Genomic DNA, 18697 nt, shown 5'->3' with positions numbered 1-18697 from the left:
TCCCACATCATCCCGTCAGCCAGAGCTACCGGACTACTACCCCTAATATCCCACGTCGTCCCGTCAGCCAGAGCCACCGGACTACTACCCCTAATATCCCACATCATCCCGTCAGCCAGAGCCACCGGACTACTACCCCTAATATCCCACATCATCCCGTCAGCCAGAGCCACCGGACTACTACAACTAACATCCCACATCATCCCGGCAAAGCCACCGGACTACTACCCCTAATATCCCACATCATCCCGTCAGCCAGAGCCACCGGACAACTACCACTAATATCCTACATCATCCCGTCACAGCCGCCAGACTACTACCACTATTATCCCACATCGTCCCATCAGAGCCACCAGACTACTACCCCTAATATCCCACATTATCCCATCAGCCAGAGCCACCGGACTACTACCCCTAATATCCTATATCATCCCGTCAGCCTGGGGTCAGAACCAGAGCGCTGAGTGGAACGATCCTACCTTCCATACCAGGGATCCCTTTAAGAGAGGCCTGGCGGCAGAACCAGTGGATTTGCCCTGACTTCCATACCAATGATCCCTTTAATAGAAACCTGGGGTGAGAATCAGAGCACTGAGGGATTTACCCTAACTTCCATACCGGAGATCCCTTTAAGAGAGGCCTGGGGTCTGAATCAGAGCGCAGAGTGGATTTGTCCTCACTTCCATACCGGAGATCCCTTTAAGAGGGGCCTGAGGTCAGAACCAGAGCGCTGAGTGGAATTGCCCTAACTTCCTTACCAATGATCCCTTTAAGAGAATCCTGGGGTCAGAATCAGAGTGCTGAAGGATTTACCCTAACTTCCATACAGTAGATCCCTTTAAGAGAGCCTGGGGTCAGTACCAGAGCATTTGAAGGCAATTGCCCTGACTTCCATACCGGGGATCCCTTTAAGAGGGGCCTGGGGTCAGAACCAGAATGCTGAGTGGAACTGTCCTAACTTCCATACCGGGGATCCCTTTAAGAGAGGCCAGGGGTCAGAACCAAAGCGCTGAATGGATTTGCACTGACTTCCATACCAATGATCCTTTAAATAGAAGCCTGGGGTCAGAGTCAGAGCACTGAGGGATTTGCCCTAACTTCCATACCGGAGATCCCTTTAAGAGAGGCCTGGGGTCAGTACCAAAGCGCAGAGTGGATTTGCCTTCACTTCCGTACTGGGGATCCCTTTAAGAGGGGCCTGGGGTCAAAACCAGAGCGCTTAGTGGAATTGCCCTAACTTCCATACCAATGATCCCTTTAAGAGACCCTGGGTCAGAACCACAGCGCTGAGTTGAACGGTCCTAACTTCCATACCGGGGTTCCCTTTAAGAGAGGCCTGGGGTCAAAACTAAAGCGCTGGATGGATTTGCCCTGACTTCCATACCAATGATCCCTTTAAAAGAAACCTGGGGTCAGAATCAGAGCGCTGAGGGATTTGCCCTAACTTCCATACCGGAGATCCCTTTAAGAGGGAAGATGTGCCTATGGGATGGAGGATGTGTGATGGGTATATGGGCACGGGAAGGGGGGATTCATATCCGTCATGTGCTCTCTGCTCCTTTCTGGGGGGCAGACAATGGCTGGGAGTTTATGTTTCCGGGGATGCTAGATTTCACCCACCCGGTCAGTGTCTGTTGAGGTGTTGTGGAGTGAGAAAACTGTTGCTCATAGCAACCAATCACAGCTAAGCTTTCGTCTATTAAACAGCTCTAGTGAAATGAAAGATGCTTAGTGATTGGCTGCTATGAGCAACAGTTTTCCTTGCAACCAATCACAGCTCAGCTTCTTTTAAACAGGTTTGGTGAAATGAAAGATGCTTTGTGATTGGTTGGTGATAGATAGATAGATAGATAGATTAGTCACTAAGTCATTATTGAAAGTGTTCAGAAGTGATACAGCATGGGTCCCCAACCTGTAGCTTGGGAGCCACATGTGGCTCGCGGTCCCATGAATTGTGGCTCGCGTCTGTCTGCTAGCTTGGTGCATTAGGTCAAGATCTAGCAAACAGGTACGAAGAGCACATCGCAAAATGGTACATTTTGTGAGTAGCCTGCACAGAAGAGCAGATCTGGATGCACATATACTATCATGGGGTTTAGAGATGATTTAGGTATGGTACGCTGAAGGATGATACTACCTGTTAGAGGAGAATCTTGAAGCTGGATGCGACTGTGTGTTTGGAGTCCTTCATGGGAAAATACTGAATTGGGGCATTGTGGGAACCCCTGGATCTCAGTGCATTTCTTTGGAGTGATTTATGTGGAAATCTTTGGTTATGATTATGCCTATAGTAGGGGCTTTGGTTGAAAGTACTTTGAGGGGGCGGGAGCTGGATGTGGCTCGCGACCCTCTCTCAGTGCTGAGTGTGTCTCGCGACCCTCTCTCTAAGCTGAATGTGGCTCTCAAGGTCAGAAAGGTTGAGGACCACTGTGATACAGCGTCACTCTTTATATATGGTTTCTTTTTCTTGATGCGTTTACGTGTGATTAGTTCTAATGTGTTCCCATTTTGACCAAGCCTTTCTAAATAATGTCCAGCAGTTAAAGTGTTGTTCTTAATTCCCATAACAGCTTGAATATCTCCATAAAGTATAAATCTGTCTTCTTTTTCGTAAGAACCCCTTATTATCTAGTGTGAGTGTCACTTCGCCTCATATGTCATGTTGCTCTCTCTTATTTTCCTTTCCAGGTGTATTAATGTGGGAAGTATTCACAGAGGGGAAGATGCCCTTTGAAAGCTATTCGAACCTTGAAGTAGTAGAAATGGTCTCAAGAGGAGATAGACTCTATCGACCAAGGCTGGCATCAAACAGAATATACAATATTATGGTGGCATGCTGGCATGAGGTGGGTTATAGGTTACGCATGAATTATAATTTTTTTATGCAACTAGAATATTCGGACTTAGCAGTGATAGAATCATAGAATGTCACAGTTAGAAGGGACCTCCAGGGTCATTTGGTCCAACCCCCTGCAGGATTCACTAACCCATCTCAGACAGATGTTTGTCCATCCTCTGTTTGAAGACTTCCATTGAAGAAGAGCTTACCACCTCTTGTGGCAGCCTGCTCCACTCACTGATCACCTCACTGTTCATGCTTGAGAAATACATAACCAATCCCGAGGAACAATAAACATTAAAGGCTATGGTATGCCTTTCTCACCAAGTAATTTTTTGGTGATCTGTCAGCAGTTTTTTAATATGTAATCTGAGATCTCCATTATATCGGGGCAGACAGATTGAGTACAGTGATGTGTCACTTACTAGACTGTGTTTTGCTATTTCATTAAAATTAATGTTTTATCAGCAGGATATTATCACTGCAGGATTAGATGTCTTGTGCCACCTAGTCAACTGCTCTACGTAACCCCGCCCATGCCACTGATTGGCAGCTCTGTGTACACTGTACATTGACAAAAAGCTGCTAATCAGTTGTTTGGGCGGGGTTATACAGAGCTCAGCATTCTGAGCACTGTTAGATCTACAGTAGAGAAAACAGTGATTATGTCTAAATTCCAGCATTAAGAGCAGTAACTGATACTTCTCTCGAATTGGGGTCTCAGTCCCTACATCATGCTGCTTTCAGAATACATATCAAAAGTCTGGGGCAGATTCTCTTTAAAATTAGAAATCTTTGTAAATAATCTGTGTCTGAATTCCTATGCAAAAGTATTATACATACCAAAGACTACACAGGACCTGATAAGTAGAGTGCATAGCGTTTAAGTTATTATTCTAATGTGATTAAGGCCATGTGCCCACGTTGCGTTTTTCAAGAAACGCATACCCTTGCCAGGAAAAACGCATGCGTTTTTTTTGTGCGGTTTTTGACGCGTTTTTCATGCGTTTTTGCATGCGGTTTTTTAAGTGTTTATGAGCCAAATAAAGTTGTTTATTAAAAAAAAAAAACCACTATGAGGTCATTTCTTTTTCCATCCCCTTTTCTCCATTTTGTTTTCTGGCTGTTTTCAAAATGCCTCACATGCAGCAGCAGCAAAGAAAACTTGCGGATTTTGCTGCTGACTTTATTACTGAATCTGGTACTGCCCCCATACTGATGCCAGCCACTGCCGCCATAGCTGATGACAGGGGAATTGGGGATGGGACGTCAATAGTCATTAACAGTAACTTGACTGCTGACATGAAAACATTCTGCTGGTCCCGTGGCATGGATCTTAGGCGGCCGGCTAAAAATGAGCCGAATTTGTCCAGCTCATCTTGCTTCGACGAAGTGTCGAGCATACCGAGGGTACGACTAGTGAGGTTTTCTAACGCAGTAGTCGAAGTCTCAGTATTTGGGACCTTTTTGTGTGCCGCCCTTCTCAATGCCACGGGACGGGCAGAAGATACCCCCATCGTAGTGGGCCTTGACACGCCACCAGTAGAGCTAAAGGCAGCGCCCGAGGCAGGAGCAGCAACACAGGACTCTGACGCCACCTCCACCCCAGATGCCGAAGTGCCCGCTGCATAACTTGTTGGCGATTCAGATACGATATCTGTGGGCGCCGAGGATGATGGCCTGTCCTCCGAACCATCCGGTGTTTCTGCCCTGGTATTGCCGTCAGTTCTGTAGAAGGAAGACAAAAACCATATTAATTTAAGACTACTTTAAAATGTTAACAAAATGAAAAAAAAATTTTTTTTATAAAATTTACCTCCGCAAGTTCCTGCTCATTAAAATAAATTGGAGCTGGTCAGCATATTGGACTCTACCCCTCTGAAGCGAGCTTCCGCTTGGAGGTTTCAGGGATTTCATGAAGCGGTCTGTGACAGACCTCTTCCGTTTCTTCCACTGAAATGAAAAAATAAAAAAGGATTTTTAAAATTAAATCATTACAAAACCTGGACAAATTCAATTTATGAAATACATGCTAATCAATTTTTGGCCAGCTGAAGGCAGATTCGGCCACTGCGGGTACAGTTCTTTCACGATAGCCGGCCAGACATCCCGCTTTGAACCCTTCTACTGTTCACAGGAGCGGTCCCAAACGGCCGGATATTTCTCAATCTACAATATAGTGAAGACATTTTTTTGAAATAATTGTGTAGTCAAAAATATGAATATTATATCAATATCTACATTTGCACCTATAAATTCATATATATCAAAATGGAAAAACACTTTCAAAACCAATATAGATATGTATGAATCCATGTACACATGTGCACACACACACAACCACCCCTAATCCCAACCCTAACCCTAATCCCAACCCTAATCCCAACGCTAATCCCAACTCCAACACTAATCCCATACCATAATTTTAAATTTTTATTTTTAATTCAAATTAGGATTCGGGATGGGATTACGGTAAATGATTTGCATAGAGTTGGGATTTGGTGTAGGGTAATTTTTCTTTTGGTAGGGGGGGTTAAAAATGGGGTATATATATATTGTGGTGTGGTGTAGTGACCACTGTCCGCTAGGGGGCACTGTGTGGGTATCCCAGGATGGGCCTACAGGCATATCCATTGTGGTAATGGGTATAGTATGCTGAATGACCGCTATGTATCCCAAGGTAAGTGGCCTTGAGATGCAGGCTCGAGTATTGATCAGCAGAGGTACTGCTGACGTTTCCGTTGCAATGTGTCAGGGAAGCCTGTGTGTGGATGTGTGTAATACGACCTTTAGTGAGGTCATAGCCATATGATTACCTGTGGGTGTGGTTATGGACCATATAAGGTACCTGAGGTCTGGTCACATGAGGGAGAGTGCATGGATCTGATTGAGCCATGTGGAAGGTCCCGGCAGGCCTAGGTGGAAGAAGGTGTGCTACCTTCCTAAAGACCACGTGCTGAGGCTGCTGACCCGGGGAGGCCTATGGATATTGGCTGTATGTGAGGAGGGATAAGCCTCCTGTGTTTTGCTGAGGCTCCAGGACTGAGCCTGAAATCATGGACACTTATGCTTGCTTTCGCCTGAGCTAAAGGCTATTCCTTGTGTTATGTGCTGCTTTATGGGGTATGAAGCAATAAACCCTGTGAACTTTTAAAAGGAACGTGCCTCCTGGTTGTCTCCCGTCGCACCTAAGCGAGTAGAATCCCTACAATTGGTGTAGAATTGGGGGTGGACATTGGGCACCTGGGGCTCCCTCTCTGGCTTCTCAGATCCCGGTAAGCGGTACTATTTAGTTATTTAACTTGGCTTTTCAGGATATATCGCGGTCATGTTGCGGTCTATGATGGGAACTTCCTGACCTGCCCCTTATACACTTTTTCTTTTGGTCACTTGACCTGTGGTCTTGCTTGCAACGGAATTGTTTTGCCAGAGGGGTGGCCCTTGTGTTTTGCTTGTATGCTCCTTGGTGCACTGTTTTACTATGTACAATCATTTATATATTTGTATACATAAATAAACATTTATATTTTTATACAAAAAGTATTTTTCTTGTTGTCACCGTGTACTCCGGTTTCTCTTGATATGACATAATTTATTGGAGTTGGTGAATTTGTTTGCTGGGAGGCTCACCAGGTGGTGATGTCATCCTGTGCATTTTTCTGTACACTGATTTTGTTTTTAATTGGTGTAGAATGCGGGCAGCGGTTCCGGGAGGCACATGTTGCCATACTATTTGAGAAGTCGCTATAGGGTGCGTCTGTGGATGAGAGGTACCCGAGAACCTGTGTGGCTGACACCAGCAGGTAACGGACAGGAATCCGTGTTGCACTAACCAGGGTCAGTGAGAGACTGTGCATGTTTTTTTTTTCTTTTTCCTCTTTTCCTCTGCAAAACCTGAAGGTGATTGCTGTGGCTCAGAGGGGTAATGAAGGGTTTTTTGCAAAGCGGCTTGCTGTAACTCGGCGGGGTTACGAATGTGACAAGCGGCTTCCGGTAACTCGGCGGGGTTACGAAGGGGACAAGCGGCTTCTGGTGGATCGGCGGGTTCACGAAGACGGCGCAGCAGGAGCTGTGGCAGCGCCAGAAGGAACTGGTGTGGAGTCGTGCTTAAAGGGCCAGTACCAGCCCAAAAAGACATTAAGTGTACTGTGTGAACTGTGGCATAAGAGGTTCTGCAGAACGGACATGGGGAAATCCCGAAAGGGGGTGGTGACCCAAATTGGGGTGGTAGCCCAAAAGGGGGTGGAGTCCTAAAAGGGGGAGGTGACCCAAATTGGGGTGGTAACCCAAAAGGAGGTGGAGTCCCAGAGGGGGGCAGTGACCCAAATTGGGATGGTGGTCCAGAAAGGAGCCGAGTTTTCAAAAGGGGCAGCACTGGTTGCCTCAGTGGACATGTCTGGGGAACCGCAGTGTATGTGTATGACTTTTGAAGAATCGGGGACAATCTTTCCGGATAATGATGGACCACAGGTGTGTACTGTGATGCTGCATCGGGAAGGAGTCTCTGGTAGGTTGGACTCAGAGTCAGGTGACTCTGACAGGAACTCCTCTCGTTTTCTCTTTGACCGAGAAAAACATCAGGATTCGCTGTAAACGGGGTCACGGTGAACTGGGCTGTAGACAGAGTAATGTTTGAGGGACCCAAAGGTGGTGAGTGCCAAGGGGACGGGATACTCCCTGACTTAGTGTATGCCTTGGAGAGGGGCCGGGACTTTGTCTTGTTTGACGATGCGTGGGAAGTTGATGAAATGTGGGGTGGCTCAAAGGAGGAGGTAGCACAACTTAAGGTCGATAGTCCAGAGTTTCGGGTGACTGAAAGAAAGTGTGGGTCTAACCAACTCGGGGATTTGGCTGGGGTGAACAAACGTGTGACCGTGGGAAACTGGGTACCTCCAGGAAATGGGTCCGACACCTGTGTGAGTGGGGACTGGCTGTTCCAGGATGACAGGGTGAGTGGTGACTCCAATTCAGACTGTGACTCCAACACAAGGGAAAGAGTGTGTAGTAAGGAGGTCACTTTATCTTGGACAGTCGCCAGCACAGAGGGAGTTAGTAATGGGCTTGAAGTAAAACAGACCTGTAGTAGACCTGCAGAGACCATAGAGCAGGATTACACAATAGAGATGCTTAAAGAGACTTTAAAAGAACATGTCGAACAAGAAAGGGTCCTAAGACAAGCAGCTGAGCACAGAGTGGATGAGCTGGAGATGGAAGTCTCTGCGCTCAGAGGTCACCTGTCAGCATGTCAAACTATAAAGAAAGCTATAGTGAAGGATATGGACGTGCTCAGAGAGGCCCAAGAGAAGCATCAACAGGAGATTCTCCGAAGAGAGGATGAGCGTCGCTGCCTGGCAGAGGAGCGGGATAAAGTTCTTCAAGAACTCAGAGGAGTAGTAAAAGGTCTTCTGCGGGAGAAGAGCTGGGACAAAGATGTACAGCGGCCGGGCCCGAGTGATAACAAGGCAGAACTGCCAAAGCCCATCTTGGAAAAGGGTCCTGAAGACTGTAAATCTCAGGAAGATGGTGAGCCAAGAGCTGCACAAGACAGTCACCCGGTCGGGGCAGATATCTTGAGGGAAGTGTCCGTGGTAAACCCAGAACCGTCTATCCAGGATGAGAGCAAGGCCACGACCTTCAAGTGCGTGATGGAGGAACCCGAAGACGTGCGAGAAGCATGTGCCAGCGAGGGTGTGCATGAGACCTTTAAAAAGGCAGTAAAGGCCTATAGTGTGAACTGGGCACCAGAGACAGATCAGTTGGTGATACTGGCAGAAACAGAAGACACAGAGAGAAGGGTGGCTGTCCTGAAGGAGATGCACCTACAATGTCTCCGCACAAAACAGATGCTCATGGTGCGTAATAGGAAAGCCGCTCGACGTCTGGAGCTTGCGAGGGAAGCTCAAAGTCGGCTGGGCTTTGTGGAAGACATAATTCCGTTGCCCAGAAATCTGGTGGGGAAAGTCATTGGCAGACTTGGAAAGGTGATGCAGGAGATGGTAAATCGATCCAGTGTGAAGAGAGTGAGGATCCCACCTGCTGGGGAAATCCAAGTTGCTGTTGAAGATGACATGGTTCCAGTCATTGTGGTTGGCTCGATGGAAAGCATTGGGAAGCTTCGCATGCTCCTGGAATATCGGGTAGCATACCTGAAGGAGATAGAGCAGCTAAGACAGGACCGACTGCAGTTGAATAAGCAGATACAGAACGTCAGGTGGCATCCACCTCCAACCCAAGGTGTAAGGACTCGAAGGGATCCTCCAAATAATGAAAGGACAGGTGGTTGAAGGCAAGAACGTCGAGAGTCCGCAAGTGGCAGTTCTAATCTTAGTAGCATAGGCATGAAACCCGGTGGTGGACATAGTGACAGAGGGTCAGACTCAGACCAGCCAGTTAGCCCAACTGGACGTGGGACTCATGACCGTACGAACCGGGAGAGCTGGCCAGTGAGAGAAAGGTCGGGTGACGAAGCGCACTGCAGACAGGTGGAGACTAAAGAGTGTATGGTCACGCTGACGGACGTTGACGGGAAGGCCAAAGCCCAAGGCCGAGATACTGACTGCTGGGGGCGGGGAGGCCTAACGTAAATATGATGCAGTATGACTACCGAAACAGACAGAGATGGTCCTCTCGACTTGTAGGGCAAGGTGACATGGGTGCCCGGTCTCGAGATCCCTGGGTGATGTCATGTGTTCAACCCCAGAAGTTTGAACAGAGGGGGGAGGTATGTGGTGTAGTATCCACTATGTCCGCTAGGGGGCGCTGTGTGGGTGTCCCAGGACGGGCCTACATGCATATCCATTGTGTTAATGGGTATAGGATGCTGAATGACCGCTATGTATCCCAAGGTAGGTGGCCTTGAGATGCAGGCTCGAGTATTGATCAGCAGAGGTACTGCTGACGTTTCCGTTACAATGTGTCAGGGAAGCCTGTGTGTGGATGTGTGTAATAGGACCTTTAGTGAGGTCATAGCCATGTGATCGCCTGTGGGTGTGGTTATGGACCATATAAGGTACCTGATGTCTGGTGACATGAGGGAGAGCGCACGGATCTGATTGAGCCATGTGGAAGGTCCCGGCAGGCCTAGGTAGAGGAAGGTGTGCTACCTTCCTAAAGACCACGTGCTGAGGCTGCTGACCCGGGGAGGCCTATGGATATTGGCTGTATGTGAGAAGGGATAAGCCTCCTGTGTTTTGCTGAGGCTCCAGGACTGAGCCTGAAATCATGGACACTTGTGCTTGCTTTCGCCTGAGCTAAAGGCTATTCCTTGTGTTATGTGCTGCTTTATAGGGGTACGAAGCAATAAACCCTGTGAACTTTTAAAAGGAACGTGCCTCCTGGTTGTCTCCCGTCGCACCTAAGCGAGCAGAATCCCTACAAAATATATATATATATATATATATATATATATATATATATATATACACAACCCATTTCCCCCCCCTCCCAAAAACAAATATATATATATTTTTTGGGGGGAGGTCGGGGGTTAAAAATTGGATATGTGTGTGTGTGTGTGTGTGTATATATATATATATATATACAATGTATAAATTTTTTTTGGTGGGAGGGTTAAAACTGGGGTGTGTGTGTGTATATACAGTGGGGCAAAAAAGTATTTAGTCAGTCAGCAATAGTGCAAGTTCCACCACTTAAAAAGATGAGAGGCGTCTGTAATTTACATCATAGGTAGACCTCAACTATGGGAGACAAACTGAGAAAAAAAAATCCAGAAAATCACATTGTCTGTTTTTTTTTCATTTTATTTGCATATTATGGTGGAAAATAAGTATTTGGTCAGAAACAAAATTTCATCTCAATACTTTGTGATATATCCTTTGTTGGCAATGACAGAGGTCAAACGTTTTCTGTAAGTCTTCACAAGGTTGCCACACACTGTTGTTGGTATGTTGGCCCATTCCTCCATGCAGATCTCCTCTAGAGCAGTGATGTTTTTGGCTTTTCGCTTGGCAACACGGACTTTCAACTCCCTCCAAAGGTTTTCTATAGGGTTGAGATCTGGAGACTGGCTAGGCCACTCCAGGACCTTGAAATGCTTCTTACGAAGCCACTCCTTCGTTGCCCTGGCGGTGTGCTTTGGATCATTGTCATGTTGAAAGACCCAGCCACGTTTCATCTTCAATGCCCTTGCTGATGGAAGGAGGTTTGCACTCAAAATCTCACGATACATGGCCCCATTCATTCTTTCATGTACCCGGATCAGTCGTCCTGGCCCCTTTGCAGAGAAACAGCCCCAAAGCATGATGTTTCCACCACCATGCTTTACAGTAGGTATGGTGTTTGATGGATGCAACTCAGTATTCTTTTTCCTCCAAACACGACAAGTTGTGTTTCTACCAAACAGTTCCAGTTTGGTTTCATCAGACCATAGGACATTCTCCCAAAGCTCCTCTGGATCATCCAAATGCTCTCTAGCAAACTTCAGACGGGCCCGGACATGTACAGGCTTAAGCAGTGGGACACGTCTGGCACTGCAGGATCTGAGTCCATGGTGGCGTAGTGTGTTACTTATGGTAGGCCTTGTTACATTGGTCCCAGCTCTCTGCAGTTCATTCACTAGGTCCCCCCGCGTGGTTCTGGGATTTTTGCTCACCGTTCTTGTGATCATTCTGACCCCACGGGGTGGGATTTTACGTGGAGCACCAGATCGAGGGAGATTATCAGTGGTCTTGTATGTCTTCCATTTTCTAATTATTGCTCCCACAGTTGATTTCTTCACTCCAAGCTGGTTGGCTATTGCAGATTCAGTCTTCCCAGCCTGGTGCAGGGCTACAATTTTGTTTCTGGTGTCCTTTGACAGCTCTTTGGTCTTCACCATAGTGGAGTTTGGAGTCAGACTGTTTGAGGGTGTGCACAGGTGTCTTTTTATACTGATAACAAGTTTATACAGGTGCCATTACTACAGGTAATGAGTGGAGGAAAGAGGAGACTCTTAAAGAAGAAGTTACAGGTCTGTGAGAGCCAGAAATCTTGATTGCTTGTTTCTGACCAAATACTTATTTTCCACCATAATATGCAAATAAAATGAAAAAAAACCAGACAATGTGATTTTCTGGATTTTTTTTTCTCAGTTTGTCTCCCATAGTTGAGGTCTACCTATGATGTAAATTACAGACGCCTCTCATCTTTTTAAGTGGTGGAACTTGCACTATTGCTGACTGACTAAATACTTTTTTGCCCCACTGTGTATATATATATATATATTTTGTGAGGGGGTTAAAACGGGTATATATATATATATATATATATATATATATATATATATATATATATATATATATATATATATATATATATATATATTTTTTTTTTTTTTTTTTTCTTGGGGAGGGGGGTTACAACTGGGGCATATATTTTTTTTGTGAGGGGGTTAAAACTGGGATATATATACAGTGGGGAAAAAAAGTATTTAGTCAGTCAGCAATAGTGCAAGTTCCACCACTTAAAAAGATGAGAGGCGTCTGTAATTTACATCATAGGTAGACCTCAACTATGGGAGACAAACTGAGAAAAAAAAATCCAGAAAATCACATTGTCTGTTTTTTTTTCATTTTATTTGCATATTATGGTGGAAAATAAGTATTTGGTCAGAAACAAAATTTCATCTCAATACTTTGTGATATATCCTTTGTTGGCAATGACAGAGGTCAAACGTTTTCTGTAAGTCTTCACAAGGTTGCCACACACTGTGGTTGGTATGTTGGCCCATTCCTCCATGCAGATCTCCTCTAGAGCAGTGATGTTTTTGGCTTTTCGCTTGGCAACACAGACTTTCAACTCCCTCCAAAGGTTTTCTATAGGGTTGAGATCTGGAGACTGGCTAGGCCACTCCAGGACCTTGAAATGCTTCTTACGAAGCCACTCCTTCGTTGCCCTGGCGGTGTGCTTTGGATCATTGTCATGTTGAAAGACCCAGCCACGTTTCATCTTCAATGCCCTTGCTGATGGAAGGAGGTTTGCACTCAAAATCTCACGATACATGGCCCCATTCATTCTTTCATGTACCCGGATCAGTCGTCCTGGCCCCTTTGCAGAAAAACAGCCCCAAAGCATGATGTTTCCACCACCATGCTTTACAGTAGGTATGGTGTTTGATGGATGCAACTCAGTATTCTTTTTCCTCCAAACACGACAAGTTGTGTTTCTACCAAACAGTTCCAGTTTGGTTTCATCAGACCATAGGACATTCTCCCAAAACTCCTCTGGATCATCCAAATGCTCTCTAGCAAACTTCAGACGGACCCGGACATGTACAGGCTTAAGCAGTGGGACACGTCTGGCACTGCAGGATCTGAGCCCATGGTGGCGTAGTGTGTTACTTATGGTAGGCCTTGTTACATTGGTCCCAGCTCTCTGCAGTTCATTCACTAGGTCCCCCCGCGTGCTTCTGGGATTTTTGCTCACCGTTCTTGTGATCATTCTGACCCCACGGGGTGGGATTTTGCGTGGAGCACCAGATCGAGGGAGATTATCAGTGGTCTTGTATGTCTTCCATTTTCTAATTATTGCTCCCACAGTTGATTTCTTCACTCCAAGCTGGTTGGCTATTGCAGATTCAGTCTTCCCAGCCTGGTGCAGGGCTACAATTTTGTTTCTGGTGTCCTTTGACAGCTCTTTGGTCTTCACCATAGTGGAGTTTGGAGTCAGACTGTTTGAGGGTGTGCACAGGTGTCTTTTTATACTGATAACAAGTTTAAACAGGTGCCATTACTACAGGTAATGAGTGGAGGAAAGAGGAGACTCTTAAAGAAGAAGTTACAGGTCTGTGAGATCCAGAAATCTTGATTGCTTGTTTCTGACCAAATACTTATTTTCCACCATAATATGCAAATAAAATGAAAAAAAACCAGACAATGTGATTTTCAGGATTTTTTTTTCTCAGTTTGTCTCCCATAGTTGAGGTCTACCTATGATGTAAATTACAGACGCCTCTCATCTTTTTAAGTGGTGGAACTTGCACTATTGCTGACTGACTAAATACTTTTTTTCCCCACTGTATATATATACCCCAGTTTTAACCCCCTCCTCACAAAAAAATATACATACATATTTATGCATATATTTTTTGGGGCGGGGGGGTGGTTAAAATAAACCACACACTTTAATTAAAAAATATTTTAATGAAATAGTGACAACAAGTTTTTGACAAAATTTTTATCTTTTAGACAAAAAAAATGACGTAATTCTGGCTCACCTGAGATGAACTAATTGGCGTGGGAAAAATTCCCACGCTCCTGAGTTTACCTCAGGTCAACCTGGGAGTCCGCGCATGCGCAGACCGCACCGCCCGAGTTCACCCAAGCAGCACGAGCTGCCTTCGGGTGAAGTCGGTATACAGTGAATCGGGGTGCTTTACGGCCCCGTTCATTGTAGCGGCGTCTGTGGTTTAGAGCGGCCACGTTATGTGGCTGCTCTAAACTGTAGATCTTCGTGGGACACTTCGTGTTTTTTTGGATTCTGCGGAGGGTAGGTATTTTTGTGGTTTGTTATTTTATATTTTTTTTTTAGGTGGAACATGGTCTTCGGGAAATTAGCTGTGTAGGTGAGTAGGGTTTTTTTTTTTAGGTGGCGACGTCGGGGACAGGTAATTATGTTTTTCCACAGGTAACCACTGGCCACCAATGTAAAAAAATTATTGGACAAATTTTATAATTTTTTAGAAAAAAAATTTTTGAAAACAAAAATTGAAATAAGTGGCCCTAATAAATATTGTATATATTGTGAGGTAGCGCTGTCATTTAAGTAGGGTATCACTTGCTTGGCAGCCACAACAAACCAGATCCGGCACAGGTTTTCCATAAACTCAGAACGGTCCATGCGGTTTATTAAACATCATAAACCATGACCAGCAATATATAAACGGCATAGCGTCCATGACAGAGCTTCACTCTGTTAGCAATGTCCAATACGCAGGCTTTTCAGCCTCACAGTTATATCTCACCCCGTCAGGGTTCTCTCTTGGCTGCTTCTCCATACTGCAGACATTCATTCCCTGCCAGGGAACTCTCAGGCACTTGCAGCCATTAAACACAGCGTTCACACATGCTGTCAGGCAGGAAGCCCCATCTCAGCGGGACCTTCCACACTGGACCAACCAAGTCCCAGCTTTCACCCCCCTTGTGACCTACCCTGGCCACATTATATGGTCCATAGCCACGCCCACCGGGTGACATAACCTCATCACAGGTCCTTCAAGCCTTTACACACTCTTTACAATAGTGCTTTAAACACACCCCCTGGGTGGGTTTGTAGGTAACCAGGCCCGCCCATCTCTCTAGTTACCTGGAGACTTCTCCCTTGCTCATTGAAACAACACCTCAACAGTATGACTGCTGATCAACACATAAGTCTCCATCCCAAAACCACCCACTTTGAGATACATAACGGCCATTCAGTATTCTGACATTCATCCTTTCTCCTGGGACATCCACACAGCGCCCCCTAGCCGACTCAGTGGTCACTACACCACATAATACATACATACATACATACATATATATATTTATATTTAGAAATATAAGGGGGGGTTATTTTATGGATGGACGGGGGGGCAGGACCAAAAAGAAAGTGTTTTTTTTTTAACAGCAGGAACAGCTCGATGGGAAATACTGCACCCATCGTGCTGAGCCTGCTGCCACTAGTGAAGGGGGAACAGACATAGGCCGATAGGAGGAGTAGTCCTATCAGCCTATGCCACATAGCACACAGACGCCACACACACCACACAGACACCTCACATACACCACATATACACCGCACACCCCGACACACACACACAGACACACACAATGACACTTACCACACTGATGAGGAGGCCCACATCCAGGTCCATCCTGCGGTACCATTCCATGCCGGCAGCCATGATCCAGGAAGACAGGAATTGTGGAATTTTTTTCTCATCTTCCTGGATTATGGGATGCTCATGGGATGGCATTATGGGATGGCCTGATGTCACTTCCTTTTGTGTGCGTTTTGAGACACTTGAAAAACTGCAAATGTTTGTTACATTTGCGATTTTCTAGCGTTTCAATACAAGTCTATTGAACATGCTGCGATTTTTACCGCTTAGCGATTCCGCAGCGGTAAAAATCGCACCATTGGCACTGCATGTGCGTTTTCCATTAGGAATGTATGGAATGTTTTTTTTAAGTGTTTCCGCGGCAGAATCGTGTGTTTAAAATCACCGCGGAAATGATTAAAAAACGCTACGTGGGCACACAGCCTCAAACACGTCCAGCTCTAGGTTTATGTGGCTCCTAGGGCGATAGAGTCGCTGTGGACCCCGTTATGTCTCAACCTTTCTAATCCACCCTGCATACTTAATGTACACCAGTAACACAGCATGGTGTAAGAAAAACATTTGCTCAATCTTACTAGGAGCAGATTTTTCAGAAAAATCATTGCTTATCATAATTTTGCTAAAATTATTAGAAATGCTGTTATATATATTCCATATAAAAATATAATCTCGTTTACTCTGCTGGCCTTCATTCACGAGGGACTTTCCTTATTAATGTGGTGATTTGTCAAAATAAAAGCTTTCCCAAAAAATAACTAACTCACTGTGCAAGCACAGAAAGTGGAGGTGTCACTGTTCCATAAGCTGCTGCACCACTGCGACCTGTGATCAGCTGCAGCGGTCAGGTGACATTGATTGGCACATCATCAGAAAAACATCTGACTTTTGCAGCCAATAACAGGCTGCAGGGATCTGGCGTCTGGTGGGACGGTGAAGTCTCCATTTCAAGCGACCAGCGCTGGAGGTAGGTGAGTATAAGGCCATGTGCACACGATGCAGATTTCCAGCGGATCCACAGCGGATTTTACCGCGCAGAAACGTTGCATATCCGCATTGTGATGTACAGTAGCATGTTAGTCAATAGAAAAAAAAACGCTGTGCAGATGCTGTGGATTTTTCCTCGCGTTTTCTTGTGGTTCAAAATATGCAGCATGTCCCTACTTTTGTGCGGTTTTCCACCTGCTCCATTCTCCAAATCCGCAGGGGAACACTGCACAAAAACCGCAAGAAAAAAGGAAGAAATCCGCAGGAAAAATGCAGGTCATTTGACCTGTGGATTTCTTCAATTCTGCGCTGAAAAATCCGCAGGGCGAAAAAGTACGTGTGCACTTAGCCGTAGTGGTTTTCTTCATTTCTACAAATCAGGTCCCCTGGACAAGTTTTTAGTTTGCCTTGACAACCCCTTTTATCTTGTAAGGGATAAACACACATAATATTCATAAGCAAGCAGAGATCTTGAAAACAGTAACGTTTACAGTATTTACTAAAAGTGAACTACTCCTTTTAAACTTTCTAGAGATGTCAAAAAGTCTTTATTGTAGATTAAATTTTATTATGCTTTTTTTTTGTTTTTGTTTTTTTTAGAAACCAGAAGGACGTCCCAAGTTTCATGATTTGCTGCTTCACATAGGACAAATCCTGGAAGGAGAGCTCTGATGAACATTAGGGGTGTTAGTAGCCGGACATCTGGACTATTGGACACCTTTCACTTGTGCAGTTCTTACATAACTTCAATTTCTATGTTTAGTTAAACTGTTTGCACACTACGTGTTTTACTTTACTGATTACAGATTATCCCACCCCATGTTCAGGGCCCATAATGTTGTGAAACTATAATGGATGTGGCTTCTGGATCAATGTTCATGACTGTGGACTTTCTGGGACAGTAATCAATGAATAGTAATAAATATTTTACATGTGCATTGTGACTGTGACACATCTGAAGCTAATAACAGGTTGTAAATAGTGAAAATATTCTATACAGTGTTGTTCCAATATGTGAAATTGTTGATTTTTTTTTAGATTTTTTTTTGCAAGTGTCTGCAGCAAAATACACAATAGAAATATACAAAAAAATGCTGTAATTATTGCATTTTGTTTTGTTTTTCCCTTTTGATTATCTTTTGGTGCAGATTTTTTTAATGCTTTAGAATTGTAATGTTTTTAGTTAAAAAAAAAATGGGGATTCTGCACTTAAAACAGAATTGCATTTATGTATACATTTTTTTCACGATCCCCATAAAAGCCTATATGAAAAAATACACCAAAAAAACTACCGACTCTAAACGCTCTGAACTAAGCTTGTCAGCAGGGTGCGTACTGAGGCAACTTGCAAAATTTGACGGCGATAATATATCAATCGAAGAATGGGTCGATCGTATCTAGCTGAGAAGCTGCACTCTGACGTCACGCTGCACACGCTGGAGGGAGAAACCCGGGAAACGGTGATGCCGTATCCTGCATCAACACGAAAAACACTAGAAGACATTCTAGCCATATTAGAGGTTTACAGAGAGATAGACACAGTCGCTAGTTTCTATGCACCCTTCTTTAATCGGTGTTAGCACGAAGACAAAAGCATCTCCCAGTATATAAATGCTTTACAGAGAATGTTACAGACCGGCCAAACAAAATGCAAGGCTGGAGCCTCTCTTTTCAACAATCCTGACACCCTCACGACAGAACAGTTTGTTCAGGAACTGATGGATTCATCGCTGAGACCGACATTGCGGGATCAGATACGGGTGAATGAGACACTTTAGTTTGCCCAGACTGCAGCAGAGGCTTTGGGTCACTAAGGTGAGGATGATATTGGCTCCAGCACTGTGCGAATGTATGGCCCCAGAAGACAGGGAGACCAGGCTGAAAAAAAGCCGTCCTACTCCTTGGCTGAGATGAGGGCCGCAATCCGGGATCTGATACGACAAGTGGATCAGCTAAGAAGGTCTCACCTTGTCAAGTGGGGTGGGGAGCTGGTCTATTCGGCGCATGACGCATTCTCCCCGACAGATGGGGTGAGAAGGACTGAGACATGCAACATA

General features: G+C 45.1%; 1 protein-coding gene across 6 annotated transcripts in view; it reads left to right on the top strand.

Annotated features, from left to right (window-relative positions):
* Positions 1 to 17740, top strand: part of TEC (tec protein tyrosine kinase) — a 181765-nt gene extending 164025 nt beyond the window's left edge. For all 6 annotated transcript variants that reach the window (XM_073583479.1, XM_073583476.1, XM_073583480.1 and 3 more), the window contains 2 exons: positions 2689 to 2846; positions 17241 to 17740. In XM_073583479.1, the coding sequence (XP_073439580.1) occupies positions 2689 to 2846; positions 17241 to 17312 (230 nt within the window). In that variant the 3' untranslated portion in view covers positions 17313 to 17740. The remainder of the gene's footprint in view (positions 1 to 2688; positions 2847 to 17240) is intronic.
* The last annotated feature ends 957 nt before the right edge of the window (positions 17741 to 18697 follow it).

The sequence above is a fragment of the Dendrobates tinctorius genome, unplaced genomic scaffold (genome assembly GCF_039654945.1).
Source record: "Dendrobates tinctorius isolate UK_male_01 unplaced genomic scaffold, ASM3965494v1 ptg000079l, whole genome shotgun sequence".
Taxonomy (NCBI): Eukaryota; Metazoa; Chordata; class Amphibia; order Anura; family Dendrobatidae; genus Dendrobates; species Dendrobates tinctorius.
This window is presented reverse-complemented; position numbering and strand designations above follow the sequence as displayed.